The sequence below is a fragment of the Pogoniulus pusillus genome, chromosome 9 (assembly GCF_015220805.1).
Source record: "Pogoniulus pusillus isolate bPogPus1 chromosome 9, bPogPus1.pri, whole genome shotgun sequence".
Taxonomy (NCBI): domain Eukaryota; kingdom Metazoa; phylum Chordata; class Aves; order Piciformes; family Lybiidae; genus Pogoniulus; species Pogoniulus pusillus.
This window is the reverse complement of record NC_087272.1, coordinates 38178823-38195854: the sequence shown is the minus strand read 5'-3', so window position 1 is coordinate 38195854 and position 17032 is coordinate 38178823. Positions and strand designations below refer to the sequence as shown.

At 47.4% G+C, this 17032-nt stretch overlaps 1 protein-coding gene across 7 annotated transcripts in view; it reads right to left on the bottom strand.

The window, feature by feature from the left end:
• Positions 1-2984: 2984 nt before the first annotated feature.
• DCUN1D4 (defective in cullin neddylation 1 domain containing 4) overlaps positions 2985-17032 on the bottom strand; it is a 55007-nt gene continuing 40959 nt past the window's right edge. For all 7 annotated transcript variants that reach the window (XM_064149261.1, XM_064149258.1, XM_064149262.1 and 4 more), the window contains 7 exons: positions 14133-14224; positions 11568-11638; positions 11178-11269; positions 10287-10395; positions 5381-5485; positions 4073-4175; positions 2985-3958 (listed from right to left, as the gene is read on the bottom strand). In XM_064149261.1, the coding sequence (XP_064005331.1) occupies positions 3903-3958; positions 4073-4175; positions 5381-5485; positions 10287-10395; positions 11178-11269; positions 11568-11638; positions 14133-14223 (627 nt within the window). In that variant the 5' untranslated portion in view covers position 14224 and the 3' untranslated portion in view covers positions 2985-3902. The remainder of the gene's footprint in view (positions 3959-4072; positions 4176-5380; positions 5486-10286; positions 10396-11177; positions 11270-11567; positions 11639-14132; positions 14225-17032) is intronic.

Genomic DNA, 17032 nt, shown 5'->3' with positions numbered 1-17032 from the left:
TATCAGGGCAGCAGCAGCATACCAGAAGGATCAGAATAAGACCCATGACACTTTTGCCTGCATTACTTCTCAGTCTTGTACCATGTTTATAATCTGTGTATTACTTTTCAGAAGAAAACCAAGCCCAAACAAATAAAACAAAGCCACCAAGAAAACCCCAACCAAACCCCAACCCTCCTACATCAACTACACAATGGCAGAACAAACCAACCAGCAAATACCAAACCTGCACCTAAGTACAAGGTAAAGCAAGCAGCTGAGTTAAGGTTCCACAATCATTCAAACCTGAGAGGGAATTTCTTCACACCATCAGAGCTGGCAAGGTTAGGATCCTGCCTGCCAGCACACAGAGCAAACACCAAGAGCACAGATAGCAGGAAGAAGCTTCTCAAGCCAGACAGGTCCATCTGAAGTCTCCATAAAGGTCAGCAAGCCCTCTCCTAGCTGCAAGTCTATTAGTGGTTTACTTGATGAAGAAGCCTGTTTACAAACCAGCTGAAGACTACAGATTATCCTGCTTGCAAGTGGAAGAAAACAAGAACCAAACCAACCCAACAACTGCAGCACCCACCTGGTTAACTTCTACACACAATCTTCCTTTCCACCACTCCCAATTCCCTTCAGCCAAGCTAATAAATGAAGTTTACTTACGCAGTGGGAGCACTTCCTGAGGTTTCTTTTCCTCTGTTGCCTTGGCTTTTAATTCAGTTTTGCATTTTGCTACAACCTTAGCAGCAAAGCTTGGGGGAAAAAAAAAAAGAGCACCTGGTTGAGCTGAACAGATTTCTGTTGACCCTGTGATATGAGAGTTAAGAGCTGGATTAAAAGTGTCTTTGGCTCTTGCTTCCATTCTAGGAAGCCAAGTTACCTGTGACATCCCAAACCTTGCATGTGTTGAGGGATCATGCCAATTTATGCTATGCAATAGCTTTCTGGAGCCAGCAACTAGCTTAATGCCTCAGAACAGTGACAGCATTTCCAGTCACAGCTCAACAACCACCAGTCAGCCTAATGGTAAAAGCTACATTGCCTCTAAGTTCATTCTTTGAGGAGCTAAACCAGCAGCTCCATTGGCATTTCCTTGCAGGTGTCATTATGGTGATGTACACATTTACATCCAAAGCCTCCCTAACCTGTGTGTGGTTTAGGAAGAGGCTTATTGTGGACATTAAACACTACACTGCCTTAATTTCTTGTTCTAGCTGGCAGGAAAAGTTGGAATTAAGGTTCTGCACTATCAGCAGATGAAAAAGCAATACATACTCATGTTTTGCTGCTGTGCACTTCCTAAAAAGCACTATTTGGTGTCATGGAAATTCAAACCAGAACCATTTCACAAGGGAAAGGTAGCAGTTTCTTCTCAGCATCACCAAATTGTAGGGTTTGTAGATGCAAACAACATGTATCAAGTTGTCAACAAGTCTCAAGTTGTGCCAGGGCAGGTCTAGGCTGGATGTTAGGAGGAAACTGTTGTCAGAGAGAATGATTGGCATTGGAATGGGCTGCCCAGGGAGGTGGTGGAGTCACTGTCCCTAGAGGTGTTGAAGCCAAGCCTGGCTGGGGCACTTAGTGCCATGGTCTGGTTGGTTGGGCAGGGCTGGGTGCTAGGTTGGGCTGGCTGAGCTTGGAGCTCTCTTCCAACCTGCCTGATTCTATGATTCTATGTTGTATGTTTATGTGCACATCTACACAAATGGCTTTTGACTTTGGCAGCTGAGTTTGACAAGCAGACAGATTTGAACACAACTGACCACCTACAGCACCACAATGACAACTTCTTGGTCCAAGGCAAACAAACTTGTGTGGTTTTGCTAAGCTAAGTTTAATCCCCTGAAAGTTGCTGAGCCTAATGAGAGTTGTTCCTGACTTTGGAGATGATAGAATCAACCAGGCTGGAAGAGAGCTCCAAGCTCAGCCAGCCCAACCTAGCACCCAACCCTGGCCAAGCAACCAGACCATGGCACTAAGTGCCCCAGTCAGGTCTGGCTTTTCCTGAACACCTCCAGGGACAGCAACTCCACCACTTCCCTGGGCAGCCCATTCCAATGCCAATCACTCTCTCTGCCAACAACTTCCTCCTCACATCCAGCCTAGACCTGCCCTGGCACAACTTGAGACTGTCCCCTTGTTCTATTGCTGGCTGCCTGGCAGCAGAGCCCAACCCCACCTGGCTACAGCCTCCCTTCAGGTAGTTGTAGACTACCTGATAGGAGCTTCAGCACAGCTGAAAACTGCATATTCTACCTCCAAATCCCCCCCAGCCCCATCCCCCAGGCTTGCAGTCTAGAGAAATACCTCAAGTTGCTAATGCCTTGTAGCATATTTCCACAGAGAATTAATGCTGCTCTTTGTCCTTCTCTGCTGTTGAATGCTCTGTGAATCCAGATGGACCATTTTAACAAACCCTTAGGGATCAGGGTTTAACAGCACTCGATACTTCAAGGACCTATACATGAAAATCAACACTAACATTGCCCAGTAACAAAGGGTAAGGCAAAGTCAAAACTCACAGTGCTAAAACATCACAGCATTCACTCCTTTTCCCCCAAAACAATCATTAGAACTGATAAAGAAAGGAGTGCAACAGGCAGTGGTCCCCACTAAATCAACCAGGCTGATTCTATGATTCTGAAGTCCTGGCATTTAATGCTGGGGATGTTTAATGTGCCCATTGCCTGCAATGGGCATTCTGCTTGGAAATTCCAATCCCTGGCATGAAAAGAAATGTTTTGACTACTCTATTGTCTTCTTAACGCCTTAGAAACACAAAAGTTAGAAACTCTGGGAAAGGCTAAAGTCAAACAACCAAAATTCCAACCCAACCTCCCAAAATTCTGTTACCTATGTGCAGATTTTATCCCCCAAACCACTGATTTTTAGCTAGAGCTTTCCATCCCACTGGATCACAAGGCAGAGCAGACACTTTTGGTACACCAAATATTAAAGAGGACAATTGCCAAAGGCAATTTAAGAAAGTCTAAAGCCCATTTTCAAAAGGTATTTTAATTTGTTCATTTGTACCTGTAACGACTTACTGCAGTTTGAACATTAAAAAGTCAGCACTTGGTTGGGTTTTTAATCTCCTCCTCTTCAAACAATCTGTGGCATGTACAACTATTACATATTTATATGTATATATATATATATTTCTTGGGGTTTTAAGACACCACTCTTCCATTCCTATCAAGCAATAGGTCAGGTTTGGTGAGTTCTGGTGAAGGAAATGAAAAGAAAAACCAGAAAGAAAAAGAAAAGTCACAGCATTGTCTTCTCCCCTCACAAACTGACATCTCCAACAGCAACGTGGAAACTGACTTGTTCTTCACATAAGCTCTGTCCAAAGCAGCCTGCTCCTTCCCATTGTTCCCAAATGCTACATTTGAGACTAAAAAGAAACAAGAAAGAAAACAAAACCCAACGAAACGAAAGCAACTCAAATCTCAAACAAAGATCTCAAGTGAGGACTTAGAAATATGCCACAAAATTACCTCTTCTTGTGGGGTTTGTTTTTTTTTTTTTATACAACACATTTCTGCAGAAATTATCCCTAGGTGAAGCTTGGTTTGGGTTGTTGCTGTAGGTTTTTTTTATACACATATACAAAATTTAGACAGCAATATACACATCATCACAGTGAAGACGCTGGCGAGTTCACCCATCGGTAGTGTAAATACAAAATGCAAAGCAGCCTTTCAAAGAGAACAATGCTACACAGCAAGGCAGAGCTAGGCTTTGTTAAAGAGCGAACATCTAAAGTCCTCCCACCTCTGCAGGGGTCGGGGGGAGGCAGTGCAAGAAAAAAAAGCAGCATGCACTTTGATACGAGGAGCAGTTTTATGGCTAATGGTTGACATTAACTGTGGTAACAGTGACTCTTGAGTGGCTGTGCATAGTTACAACTCCTATGTCATCTGCTTGCCTTTATACCATTCCACAAACTCATCCAACAACACTGGCCCTGTAGAGAGAGCAAATAACTGCAGTTTACAAAACAAGTGGTAAAGAGGACAGCAAATTAATTCAGCTGAGAGAAAGAAATGATTTCAGGGCACCCACAGAGGGCAGTACTTACAGGCTCCGTCTTCATCATAGTTGCTGAGGTCGAGGTTAATTGTTCTGCTGAATTCAAGCACGTTGCACCATTGGTCCTTGTTGATAACTTTGTATTTGGATTGCTGCTTAAGGCAAGGAAGACAGGTTACTCACTTGTCTTTTCAACCCTAGAACCAATAGCAGAGAATCAGGCAGAGTTGGAAGGGACCACAAGGATCAGCCAGTTCCAACTCCCCTGCCACGGACAAGGACACTTCACACTACACCAGGATGTCCAGAGACTCATCCAGCCTGGCCTTAAACACCTCCAGGGATGAGGCTTCCACCACCTCCCTGGGCAATCCCTTCCAGGCTCTCACCACGCTCATGCTGAAAAACTTCATCCTAACCTCCAGGCTGAATCTCCCCATTTCTAGCTTGGTTCCATTCCTATCAGCCTGACAGCCTCAAAAGTCCCTCCCTGACAGCCTCAAAAGTCCCTCCCTAGCTTTCTCCAGAAGAGTCAGACAGAGAACTTAACCACAGTAACTCATCATCACAAGGGTTCCCTGTATGCCCCCTAAAGCTACACAAGATTAAAGAAACCACTAAGAAGTCAAACTAGTGTTGACTAATTCAGGGTTTTGATTGAGACCTCTTGAATGGACAAACACTGTCTGCTCCCCCTGCATGTTTAAAACACACTCATGGGGTCTTACTAGCAGACTTCCTAAGAAACATGGTGTGGGAGAGGGAGGAGATCACTGAAATTATCTAAGTATGTTCTGGGTTGTATTAGTCATAGAATCATAGAAGAGTCTGGGTTGGAAGGGAACTCCAAAGGTCATCCAGTCCAGCTCACCCTGCAGTAAGCAGGGGCACCCTCAACCAGACCAGGTTGCCCAGAGATCTATACTTGGTCCTGCATTATATAAGCCTTCATGAAATGGTTTAGGTTGGAAAGGACCTGGAAGATCATCTAGTTCCAACCCCCCAGCATAAGCAGGGACACCTCCCACTAGAAAACACAATGGGCCCAGGTTGGAAAGTACCACAGAGATCATCTACTCCAACCTCCCCCACCATAGGCAGGGCTGCTTCTCAGCCAGACTTGGCTGCTAAAGGTCTCATCCAACCTTCAACATCCCCCAGGAAGAAGGCAGCCACAGCCTCTTTGGGCAACCTTAATCACATGGGGACAAGGAGCAAAGCAAAGATGAACAGGCACAAGTGTTGCTTTGGGGGGTTGTGTATTCTGCACTAGAACACGAAAACCCACCACTTTAGCTGTTCATTCTACCTCTGAATTATGAAGAGAAGACAGATCCCAAAGTGTAAAAGTTCCTACCTCTAGAAACTGATGAAAGACTGGGAAAAGGGACCATGTTTTTCCTAAAAGAAGGCCCAACATACACTTGGCAGTGTTGATATCTAGGCTGCGTTGATCCTTTTCCTGTGGGAGAGAAGGTCAGAAAGGAACAAGAGAGAACAAGGTCAGGATTTCTCCACTTCCCTCTCTGCCTCTACCACAGCTCACCCACACAGAAAACAAAGAAGTAACAGCAGCTAGCAGGGGAGTTTAAACAAAAGGCAACCTCCTGTAACATTTCTTTCCTCACAGCTAAAGGTTTGCTAGAGAGAGATGCTGCTCTGTGCAGGTTTAGTGCTCTTGCAGATGAAGCAGATGCTGCTGCTCTGTGCAGGCTTAGTGCTCTTGCAGATGAAGCAGATGCTGCTGCTCTGTGCAGGCTTAGTGCTCTTGCAGACGAGGCAGATGCTGCTCTTTGTGACTTCAGACCTTTCTAGGAAGCCACTAGAACAACAGCCAGGTTTGCCTGGGTGCCTCTGCACAGCCACACATTGCCTGTGGTACTGCTACAAGAAATAAACCATTAGTGTGTAGTCAAGGAGCACTGAGTGAGCCAAGGAGGTTCTTTGCTACTTGTGCTGATTGTATGATGTTCAGATTAGACTAGTTACCAAGTGAGCTGAAGCAACACAACACAGTACAGCACAGAATGATAGAATCAGTCAGGGTTGGAAGGGACCACAAGGAGCAGCCAGTTTCAACTCCCCTGCCACAGGCAGGGACACCTCACACTACATCAGGTTGGCCAGAGTCTCAGCCAGCCTGGCCTTAAACACCTCCAGGGATGAGGCTTCCACCACCTCCCTGGGCAAGCCCTTCCAGGCTCTCACCACCCTCATGCTGAACAACTTCTTTCTAACATTCTAATCTCCCCATTTCTAGCTTGGTTACATCCCCCCAGACCTAACACTACCTGACAGCCCAAAAAGTCCCTCCTCAGCTCTCTTGTAGCCCCCTTCAGATACTGAAAGTCCACGAGAAGGTCACCTGAGAGCCTTCTCCTCTCCAGAATGAACAACCCCAACTGCCTCAGTCTCTCCTCACAGCAGAGCAGTTCCAGCCCTCTGCTCATCCTCATGGCCCTTCTCTGGACATATTCCAGCACATCCATATCCCTCTTGTAAGAGAGACTCCAGAACTGGATGCAGTACTCATGCAACCTTCCCCCTCAGAACTGAAGCCCACTTTCAGTTCAACGTAGCTGTAGCACATGAAGGCTTAGGGATGATTTGTTTAAGCTGGTATTTGTTTTGCTAGGCAAAAGCATCATCTGTAGCCAGCAGACTCAGGACATTAGAAATTCATCTACCTGGTAACAGTCTCTGCACATCTCAGAAGTAGCCTGTGTACATGTAAGACCTCCTTTTGTTATGTCAAGTATTTTATCCATCTCCATTGTGGCCCTGAACTTAAATCATGGTGACAGATAACATGTTGACACCTCAACCTTTTATGCCTTGGGTTCAGACTCAAGCTACAGATTCAAAAGTTCAGCCATGAGAAACTGAAGTTCCACATGAGCTCTATGTACTCCTAATTTCTGACTGCAGCCCAATTTAAGAAACTCCAGGGATATCCAGGACACAGGGAATGCTTCACAGAACAAGGCAAAGGGAGCTGAGCCCTGCCTCCCCTCTACAAGTGCAGCTGGATCTATCAAAGAGCACACATCTCCTCTTCTTAGTACAAAGAAGCTCAGCACTGTGCTAGTTTGAGCCTAGCTGGGATGTTTTAGTGAGAGGAATGATAGGCTGTGAAAAGGAAACAGTGGTGATGTCTGCTTCACTCATAGGCTTGCTGAGATGTACAAAAACAAGAACACAAACATAGATAAGAGTTGCTCTCTGGCTTTGGTTGCCTCCCCTCTCTCTCTAACTTGCTGTCTGTGCTTCCTAACCCCCCTGGCTGATTCTCCAAACTCACCTGGAATGCAAGGCAAAGTCTGGGATAAGGTAGAGAGGTGGAAAGGAGGTGGAAGGGTGGTTGGGAGCCCCTCCTGGGGACTCTGGTTTCTGGGAGGGCTGCTGTGCTTCTGTATTACTTTTTAACTTGTCTGTTTCTGTATCTAGCTGTAGATATTGTAACTACCTGCTTGTATCTTGTGCTAAGCTGTGAATATGAAGCTTCATTCTAGCTTCCAGTTTGGCTGAGTCTAGTCTGGGTGATTTTCTTAAGTGGGGGGAGGCAGGTAACACCCAAACCATCACAAAAAACATATCTGAACTCTCTTCTGTCATTTAAGAAGGATGTGGTAGAGCAAGATCCTAGTTGTGAGACAACTGAGTTGCTTAGACACAAATCCTCCCTTCTGGAAACCCAGCTCATACACCTCAATCCTAAAACTGCTTGGAGAGAACTGATTGCAGGTCTGCTCTGGAAGGGAAGTGGGGAGAGGCCAGCAACTCTGAAAACATCTCAAGTTGGTTTATATTCTGGTCACTAACTCCAAGAGGGACTTCACTCAATCAGATGTGGAGAAATAAGGTAAATCCCAGGGTGAATAAAGCTTTTCAATCAGCAGTGAAGCTGGAAAACAAACCTGCAAAGGCATGATTGAATTCTCTCACTCGTTTCCAACATCAGCTCTAACAACTAATCCTCTTTCTAAAGCCCATTTACACCTCTGTCACCAATGCCCTTAAGCAGCAATCATCCAGCTGCAGAATACACCTTATTTTTCATACTGTTTATCCCCTAAATTCTTCCCCCACACTCCAGTGCTAGTGAGATCAGGCTCTGCTGCCTTCCCTCTGGCCGTGCTGTTTCAACAGGCCTTACACCAAGTCTCTGCATACTCCTGCTCTATTACTCAGAGCAAGGTGTTCAGATAAGCCCTCTACACCCACCTCCAGCTGCCTAACTGCACATCTGCCACAAGAGATGTCCCAGCTGAGTTCTACCATACATTCCAAGTACCTGCACTCTTGGGTTTGGATGCAGTGGAAAACACCAACAAATTCAGATGCATTTCAGTATCTGACTCACACTGATGACACTCTGAGATTCTAGAACCCAAGTAGTTCAGATTAAAGACTTTCTGAAGCCATCAAATACACACACCTCTACATTCTCAAACCTGGCAACACCAATGGCAAGCAGAGAGGGAGGGAAGTGTTTGGGTTTAATACCAGCATATGGTAGCTTAAGTTATTTCCTCAAATCCAGGTGGGTTTCAATCACACACTCTGCATAACACCTCAGTGATGCTTCTTGGTGCTGACAAGCTGATTCTCAGTATCAAATCACAACAGATTCTTTCCAAAACATCTTATTTTACAACCTCACAAGTTTAGACAAGTGTGTCTTGCCATGGAGCATGTCTCTGAAATGATTACCCTTAGGATGGAAATTAAACTACTACTCTGGAAGGTACCTCCAGAGATCATCCAGCCCAATCTCCCTACCAAAGCAGGATCACCTAAGGCAGGCTGGACAGGAATGCATCCAGGTGGGTTTTGAAAGCCTCTAGAGAAAGAGACTCCACAACCTTTCTAGGTAGGCTGTTACAGTGCTCCACCACTCTCACCACAAAGAAGTGTCTCCTCATGTTGAGGTGGAACCTCCTGTGTTCTAGTTTGGACCCACTGTTCCTTGTCCTATCACTGGGCACCACCAACTAGAGCCTGGCACCTTCATCTTGACACTCACCCCTCAAATACCGATAGACATTGATCAGATCTCCTCTCAGCCCTCTCCTCTCCAGACTGAACAGCTCCAGGTCTCCAAATCAAAACCTGAATCAATTCAGTCTTCTGACTCAAACCCCAGAAGTGTTCCATCAGCTTTTGTTTTGAATCAATCACTTCAATTATTCCTAGTAAATTTATGCCCAGATTCGTCTGGCACATCTAGAGAAATACCAAACTTTGCCAGTATTCATAGAACCAAGCAGGTTGGAAGAGAGCTCCAAGCTCAGCCAGCCCAACCTAGCACCCAGCCCTGCCCAACCAACCAGACCATGGCACTAAGTGCCCCAGCCAGGCTTGGCTGCAACACCTCCAGCCACGGCCACTCCACCACCTCCCTGGGCAGCCCATTCCAATGCCAATCACTCTCTCTGCCAGGAACTTCCTAACAACATCCAGCCTAGACCTGCCCTGCCACAGCTTCAGACTCTGTCCCCTCTTCTGTTGTTGGCTGCCTGGCAGCAGAGCCCAACCCCACCTGGCTACAGCCTCCCTGCAGGCAGCAATGAGCTCTGCCCTGAGCCTCCTCTGCTGCAGGCTGCACACCCCCAGCTCCCTCAGCCTCTCCTCACAGGGCTGTGCTCCAGGACCCTCCCCAGCCTTGCTGCCCTTCTCTCCACACCTTCCAGCACCTCAACAGCTCTCTGCAATTCAGGAGCCCACAACTGGACACAGCACTCCAGGGCTGGCCTGAGCAGTGCTGAGCACAGGGGCAAAAGAACCACCCTTGTCCTGCTGCCCACACTGCTCCTGAGCCAGCCCAGGATGCCATTGGCTCTGCTGCCCACCTGGGCACTGCTGCCTCCTCTTCAGCTCCTCTCTGCCAGCACCCCCAGCTCCCTCTCTGCCTGCCTGCTCTCAGCCACTCTGGCCCCAGCCTCTAGTGCTGCTTGGGGTTGTTGTGGCCAAAGTGTAGAACCCTGCACTTGGCCTTGCTCAGTCTCAACCCATTGGCCTCTGCCCACCCATCCAGCCTGTAACAAAACATACCAAAACACCTGAACCTCAGGCATCTCACCTACTCTGCCTTCCCAATTCTGGTATCTTGCATGTACTACTTTCACAATACCTATAATTCCATTTATTAGAAGCAATCCCAAGGCACACCTCATGACAAACATACCCACAAAGCAGGCTTTCAGTTAACCATCATGAAAAGAGAGCTTTAACTTGAGGTGCCATTCTTGCGCTGTACTCACCCGTGCAAAGTCAAATGCATATCTATAAATAAGTTTAAAATTGGTAGGCTCATTTAATAGAGATCTCAAGTAATCCAGAGAATTCCTCAGTTTTTCTGTAGTATCACATCTACAAGAAAAGCACAAAGTGAATTTAGAGTCTGCCATCTCACACAGAGGTCTCAGAAAGGAATCCTTCATGTGGTGCCAGCAGGACGCCCAAAACGCATCACTCTGCACCAAGAAGAGTTTGTCTGCACAAAATGCCTTGATCAAACCCACAGTGCAGAATGGATTGAGGTAAAGCAGCAACATCTGACACTGGTACTCAAGAGAAGTATTTGTTCAGCTCTGTAGAAATGCTGTAGATTAAACTAAGAGCTTTGTCTAGATGTGGCAAACAAACCACAAACCATAGCAGGGGAAAAAAGTGCTCCTGGAGTTTTGGTTCAACTCTGGAATCTCCTGCAGAGTTTTAGTGTTGCTGTTCTGGAATCCAAGCCACAGCACAGTCCTTTGTCCTGCCCTTCATGAAACACATGGTTATTCAACTGCACTGGATGTTAATTATGCCATAATACTGGAGAAAGCAACCTTAAGAGCATGACAATACAGGGGTTTATTATCCAGCATTTTAAATTAGCAACCTGCCAGTATTTAACAGCCAAGTCCAAGCCACAGAGATAAAGCTAAACCTCATCCCATTTCTGCTTTCTTGAGACTGTAGACATTTTAATCCAACTGTATTCAAACATGCAGCTGTCAGGTTTCAGGCTTTGAGTTTCCACAACACCATGAATAGGACCAAAAACTGTATGATGTGCTCTCTGCTTTAGGTCTTCTGAGTTAAAACAAGAGTGAGGTTTATTTCCTGCAAAACTGAGTTTACTCTAATCAAGTTAAAGCACTTACTGTAGTGATGTCATTCCTTTCAACCATTCCTGTAATGTAAAGTAGCCCATGTTCTGTGCATCCAACTTCCATGCTAGTACAAGCATAACTACCTGTTTTAAAGAGAAAAGAGAAAGTGAAGGCTGAAGAGAACTGACAAAAATCCACACTCATTCCCACACCCACTGCTCAGCAGGTCAGAAAGGCTCTGCTTGTACATATGGGATGTTCATAGAATCACAGAATCAAGCAGGTTGGAAAAGACCTCCAAGCTCAGCCAGTCCAACCTAGCACCCAGCCCTATCCAGTCAACTAGACCATGGCACTGAGTGCCTCATGCAGTCTTTGCTTGAGCACCTCCAGGGATGGCAACTCCACCACCTCCCTGGGCACCTTTTTGAATGGACTTACATTTTCAGGTTCAACTCCAATGTCTTCACAAAATTTCTCCATGCCTTCTGGCCCTACAATGTCATCAGTGCCTGCAAACAAAAGGCATTTTAATGACTTGCAAAAACGTCAAGCCTGACCTTTAGAGCATGAGAGAAATGCAATCATTCAGTACAATCCTGTACTGTTAGAGGTGTTTTGGTTTGTTTACACGTTAGCAGATTTGGGTACACTTCAATCTCTCTCTTGCCTTTGGAAACAGAGACATAAAACCTGCAAACCTACTTTTCTTTTGTGCCTAACAGTATCACAGAATCAGTCAGGCTTGGAAGGGACCACAAGGAGCAGCCAGTTCCAATCCCCCTGCCATGGGCAGGGACACTTCACACTAGATCAGGCTGGCCAAAGCCTCATCCAGCCTGGCCTTAAACACATCCAGGGATGAGGCTTCCACCACTTCCCTGGGCAACCCATTCCAGACTCTCACCACTCTCATGCTGAAGAACATCTTTAATTCTACCTATTTACTTAATATTGGAAGAATCAAAATCAGAAGATTAAGAATGCACTTAAAACTATTAGAACATGCACATGAAACAAAGGGATGATGGGCACTGAATATTGTTGCTTTGGATTGAATCTCTCCTATCACCACAATATCCTACCACAGAACAATGTGGTGCACAGCTATACACAACACATTTTCACCCCCAGAACCCCAATTCCTTCTTCTCTTTATGTAATGTTATCTACAAAAGAGCCTGAAATGAAAATCCCCTGCTCCTTGCTAGTCTGTGGCCACACAGTAGCTGCATTTTAGTAACTGCAGAGAGAAGGACAACACAAGTTACAGCTTAACAGGAAAAAAAAAACTCAAAACATAGATATTATTAAATGCACTGCTGTTAAAATCAACATATTTGTAACTTCTCAAATCATAGAAACAGGCAGGGTTGGAAGGGACCACAAGGATCAGCCAGTTCCAACCCCCCTGCCATGGCCTATCCTAGATCAGACCACCCACAGCCTCATCCAGCCTGGCCTTTAACACCTCCAGGGACAGAGCTGTTTGAAAACATTACACAGGCATGACAAAAGTGTGCTTGTGAAATTCTCCTTTAAGTACATCTTAAGTATCTGGACTATTTTGAACCATACTTGCACATGTGCCTGGAACACAAACTCTGTAAGGAGAGGCTGAGGGAGCTGGGGGTGTGCAGCCTGCAGCAGAGGAGGCTCAGGGCACAGCTCATTGCTGCCTGCAGCTGCCTGCAGGGAGGCTGTAGCCAGGTGGGGTTGGGCTCTGCTGCCAGGCACCCAGGGACAGAACAAGGGGACACAGCCTCAAGCTGTGCCAGGGCAGGTCTAGGCTGGATGTTGTTAGGAAGTTCCTGGCAGAGAGAGTGATTGGCATTGGAATGGGCTGCCCAGGGAGGTGGTGGAGTCTTTGTGGCTGGAGGTGTTGAAGCCAAGCCTGGCTGGGGCACTTAGTGCCATGGTCTGGTTGGTTGGGCAGGGCTGGGTGCTAGGTTGGACTGGCTGAGCTTGGAGCTCTCTTCCAACCTGCTTGGTTCTATGATTCTACTTCATGTCCTCCCCTTCAGAACACCAGGTCTTAAAAAAATATTAATGCCATGACCAACTACTAAAGGATCATCTTTGGTGGCCACAAACTGTAACTAATGATCCTAGAGGTGATGCTTACAGCCAGTTCTCACACATAAGGGCAAGACCAAACAATTCAGTCTATCTTGTGATGGAAAACTAGATCAAGACAAGACTGGTACAGGATATTTGCATGTATTGACAATTTTGTTTGAAACCATAAGAAAGATTCAGCAGTAGAATTAATCAGGGTTGGAAGGGACCACAAGGAGCAGCCAGTTCCAACCCCCCTGCCATGCCCAGGGACACCCTACCCTAGAGCAGGCTGCACACAGCCTCAGCCAGCCTGGCCTCAAACACCTCCAGCCATGGGGCCTCAACCACCTCCCTGGGCAACCCCTGCCAGCCTCTCACCACTCTCCTGCTCAACAACTTCCTCCTCACCTCTACTCTGAATCTATCCACCTCCAGCTTTGCTCCATTCCCCCACTCCTGCCACTCCCTGACAACCTAAGAAGTCTCTCCCCAGCCTTTCTGTTGTCCCCTTTCAGATCCTGGAAGGTCACTTGGGAGCCTCATCTGCTCCAGCCTGCACAGCCCAAACTCTTCCAGTAACAAAACAGATGTCACCACCTCCCCCACCTTTTTACTGCAGACAGATCAGTCTGTGCTACTCAGCCTTACCATGGCAGATCACTCCTACTCTACATGTTGTTACCTTTCTGGCTTTAACTACAGATTTTAATAGCAAACCTAACATGTTCCAGAACAATTTGCCATACACTGTCTTCTTTTAACAGAAGACAGGGCAGAGCCAAAAGTGCCCCTTGAACTTTTCAACTTCATGCTACACAGACCAGTAAGAAAAGCCTCTTTAACAAAACACAAGTGTCCCATTCAGCCTTGGGAAAGCTCAGTTAACCCAGCTGTTATATTGCAATGTAAATGATCAGAGCAAGGAGTTTGGCATTTCACCCTTACCTGCATATTCATAGAACCATTCTAAGCATCTCTTACTTGAAAAGACTTCTTCCTCTGCTTTTATTCTGGTCGAATCATATTTTCTATACATGCTTTAAAGAGAAAGAGAAAGAAGCAAATTAACTCACCAGCTTTTAAAAACCAAGCTTTTAGTCAATAATCACTGCATTTCCTTTCATGAACCTGCTTACCCAACATTCTGCCCTCTCATCTGGCCACTTAGGACACTGCTTAAGAGGCTTAACAATCCCTGACTCTAAATCTTGATGTTTTCTCAGTCTTTCACACTTTGATTGATTCAGAAGTGTTACTCCTGCACGTTGTATTTCCCCACAACAGCTGCAGATGAATTCAAATTCAACCTCACTACTTTGTCTAAGTTCTAGGAAGGTTTCTGTGCACCATTTAGTTACCACAATCAGCTGATGGGCTGCAGCTTGGCCATTGCTATGCTCTAAACCTGGTGTAGTTTCATGTCACACTCATCACAGGTCCCATCTGTAGGCACACATATTTAAAGCCATAGAATGAAGCAGGTTGGAAGAGACCTCCAAGCTCAGCCAGCCCAACCTAGCACCCAGCCCTGCCCAACCAACCAGACCATGGCACTCAGTGCCCCAGCCAGGCTCGGCTGCAACACCTCCAGCCACAGCCACTCCACCACCTCCCTGGGCAGCCCATTCCAATGCCAATCACTCTCTCTGCCAGGAACTCCCTCCTCACATCCAGCCTAGACCTCCCCTAGCACAGCTTCAGGCTGTGTCCCCTTCTTCTGGTGCTGGCTGCCTGGCAGCAGAGCCCAACCCCACCTGGCTACAGCCTCCCTGCAGGCAGCTGCAGGCAGCAATGAGCTCTGCCCTGAGCCTCCTCTTCTCCAGGCTAAACAATCCAGCTCCCTCAGCCTTATTTCATGCACTTTAATTACTAATGAGAACTACACAAACTCTTTTTGCCTCCTAAAAAAGTCCTGTAAAAGGCATAAAGGTAAAAACTGACTTGACCCAGAGTTGTATTATACTACAGCCAGTAATCTGGTAACACAAAAGAACCACAGAGAACAGTTAGAGGTCCTCACTGACAGTAACTCAAAGAACCTCGACGCCATCCAGAGGGATCTGCACAGGCTGCAGAGGTGGGCACAAGCCAAGCTCAGGAGGTTCAAGTCCAAGGGCAAGGTCCTGCAGATGGGTCAGGGCAATGCCAAGCACAACTCCAGGCTGGGCAGGGACTGGCTGCAGAGCAGCCCTGAGCAGAGGCACTTGGGGGTGCTGCTGGAGGAGAAGCTCCACAGGAGCCAGCAGTGTGCACTTGCAGCCCAGAAAGCCAAGCAGAGCCTGGGCTGCAGCAGCAGCAGTGTGGCCAGCAGGGCCAGGGAGGGGATTCTCCCCCTCTGCTCTGCTCTGCTCTGCTGAGACCCCACCTGGAGTCCTGCATCCAGCTCTGGAGCCCCTGGGACAAGAGGGCTGTGGAGATGCTGGAGAGTGTCCAGAGCAGGGCCAGGAGGATGCTCAGAGGCTGCAGCAGCTCTGCTGTGAGCACAGCCTGAAAGAGTTGGGGCTGTGCAGGCTGGAGCAGAGGAGGCTCCCAGGAGACCTTCTTGTGGCCTTCCAGCATCTGCAGCTGGCTACAAAAAGGTTGGGGAGGGACTTCTGAGGCTGTAAGGGAGTGGCAGGAGTGGGGGAAATGGAGCAAAGGTGAAGGTGGGGAGAGTGAGGCTGGAGGTGAGGAGGAAGTTGTTGAGCAGGAGAGTGGTGAGAGGCTGGCAGGGGTTGCCCAGGGAGGTGGTTGAGGCCCCATGGCTGGAGGTGTTTGAGGCCAGGCTGGCTGAGGCTGTGTGCAGCCTGCTCTAGGGTAGGGTGTCCCTGGGCATGGCAGGGGGGTTGGAACTGGCTGCTCCTTGTGGTCCCTTCCATCCCTGACTGATTCTATGTTTCTAAATAGCTCAAAACTAGATCCATAGCAGCTCTTGCCCCTGGAGATGACTGGCAAGGCAGTGCTGTCTTCCAACAAGATGCAAAAGGAATTTTAAGTACACTTGGGAAACCACACTGCAGCATCAGCCTCCTGGATCTAGTGTCTGCAACACTTTAAAGCATGGAAGGCATAGCAAAACCTGATGAGTTACTCAACCTTGCACAGCCTTTCCTGAAACAGAGGCAGCATCACTTGTGCCTGTTAAGACCAAAAAGACTCAGCAGTCCAAGTAGCTGCAGACTGCTACACATGCATCCTCTGAGCCTTTTCCACTGCTCTGCAGTAGCTTGGCCTCACAGAGGCTGAGAAGAGCCAAGTGACAAATGGCTTAGACTAGAGGAGGTAGCCAAGAAATGCTTCAAGTGCTCTGAGCCTGCAGCCCTTCCTCTCAAACCCTGCTGGGGGAGGACAGCAAAGTGGCTAATTGGTTCAAGAGGAATTCCAAAGCTACTGGAGGAAGTTATTTTGGAGTCAATTTCATCACCATTTTGTTCTTCTAGGGAAACATGCAGAAAGGTATTTGTAGTTATGAGCTTAGAGCCCACTGACCCCACTGTCCTTCACCCCAGCTAACACTGCACACAGCTCAGTCTGTCAGTAACTCACACAATCAACCAGGCTGGAAGACAGCTCCAAGCTCAGCCAGCCCAACCTAGCACCCAGCCCTGCCCAACCAACCAGACCATGGCACTAAGTGCCCCAGCCAGGCTTGGCTGCAACACCTCCAGCCACGGCCACTCCACCACCTCCCTGGGCAGCCCATTCCAATGCCAATCACTCTCTCTGCCAGGAGCTTCCTAACAACATCCAGCCTAGACCTGCCCTGCCACAGCTCCAGGCTGTGTCTCCTTCTTCTGCTGCTGGCTGCCTGGCAGCAGAGCCCAACCCCACCTGGCTACAGCCTCCCTGCAGGCAGCTGCAGGCAG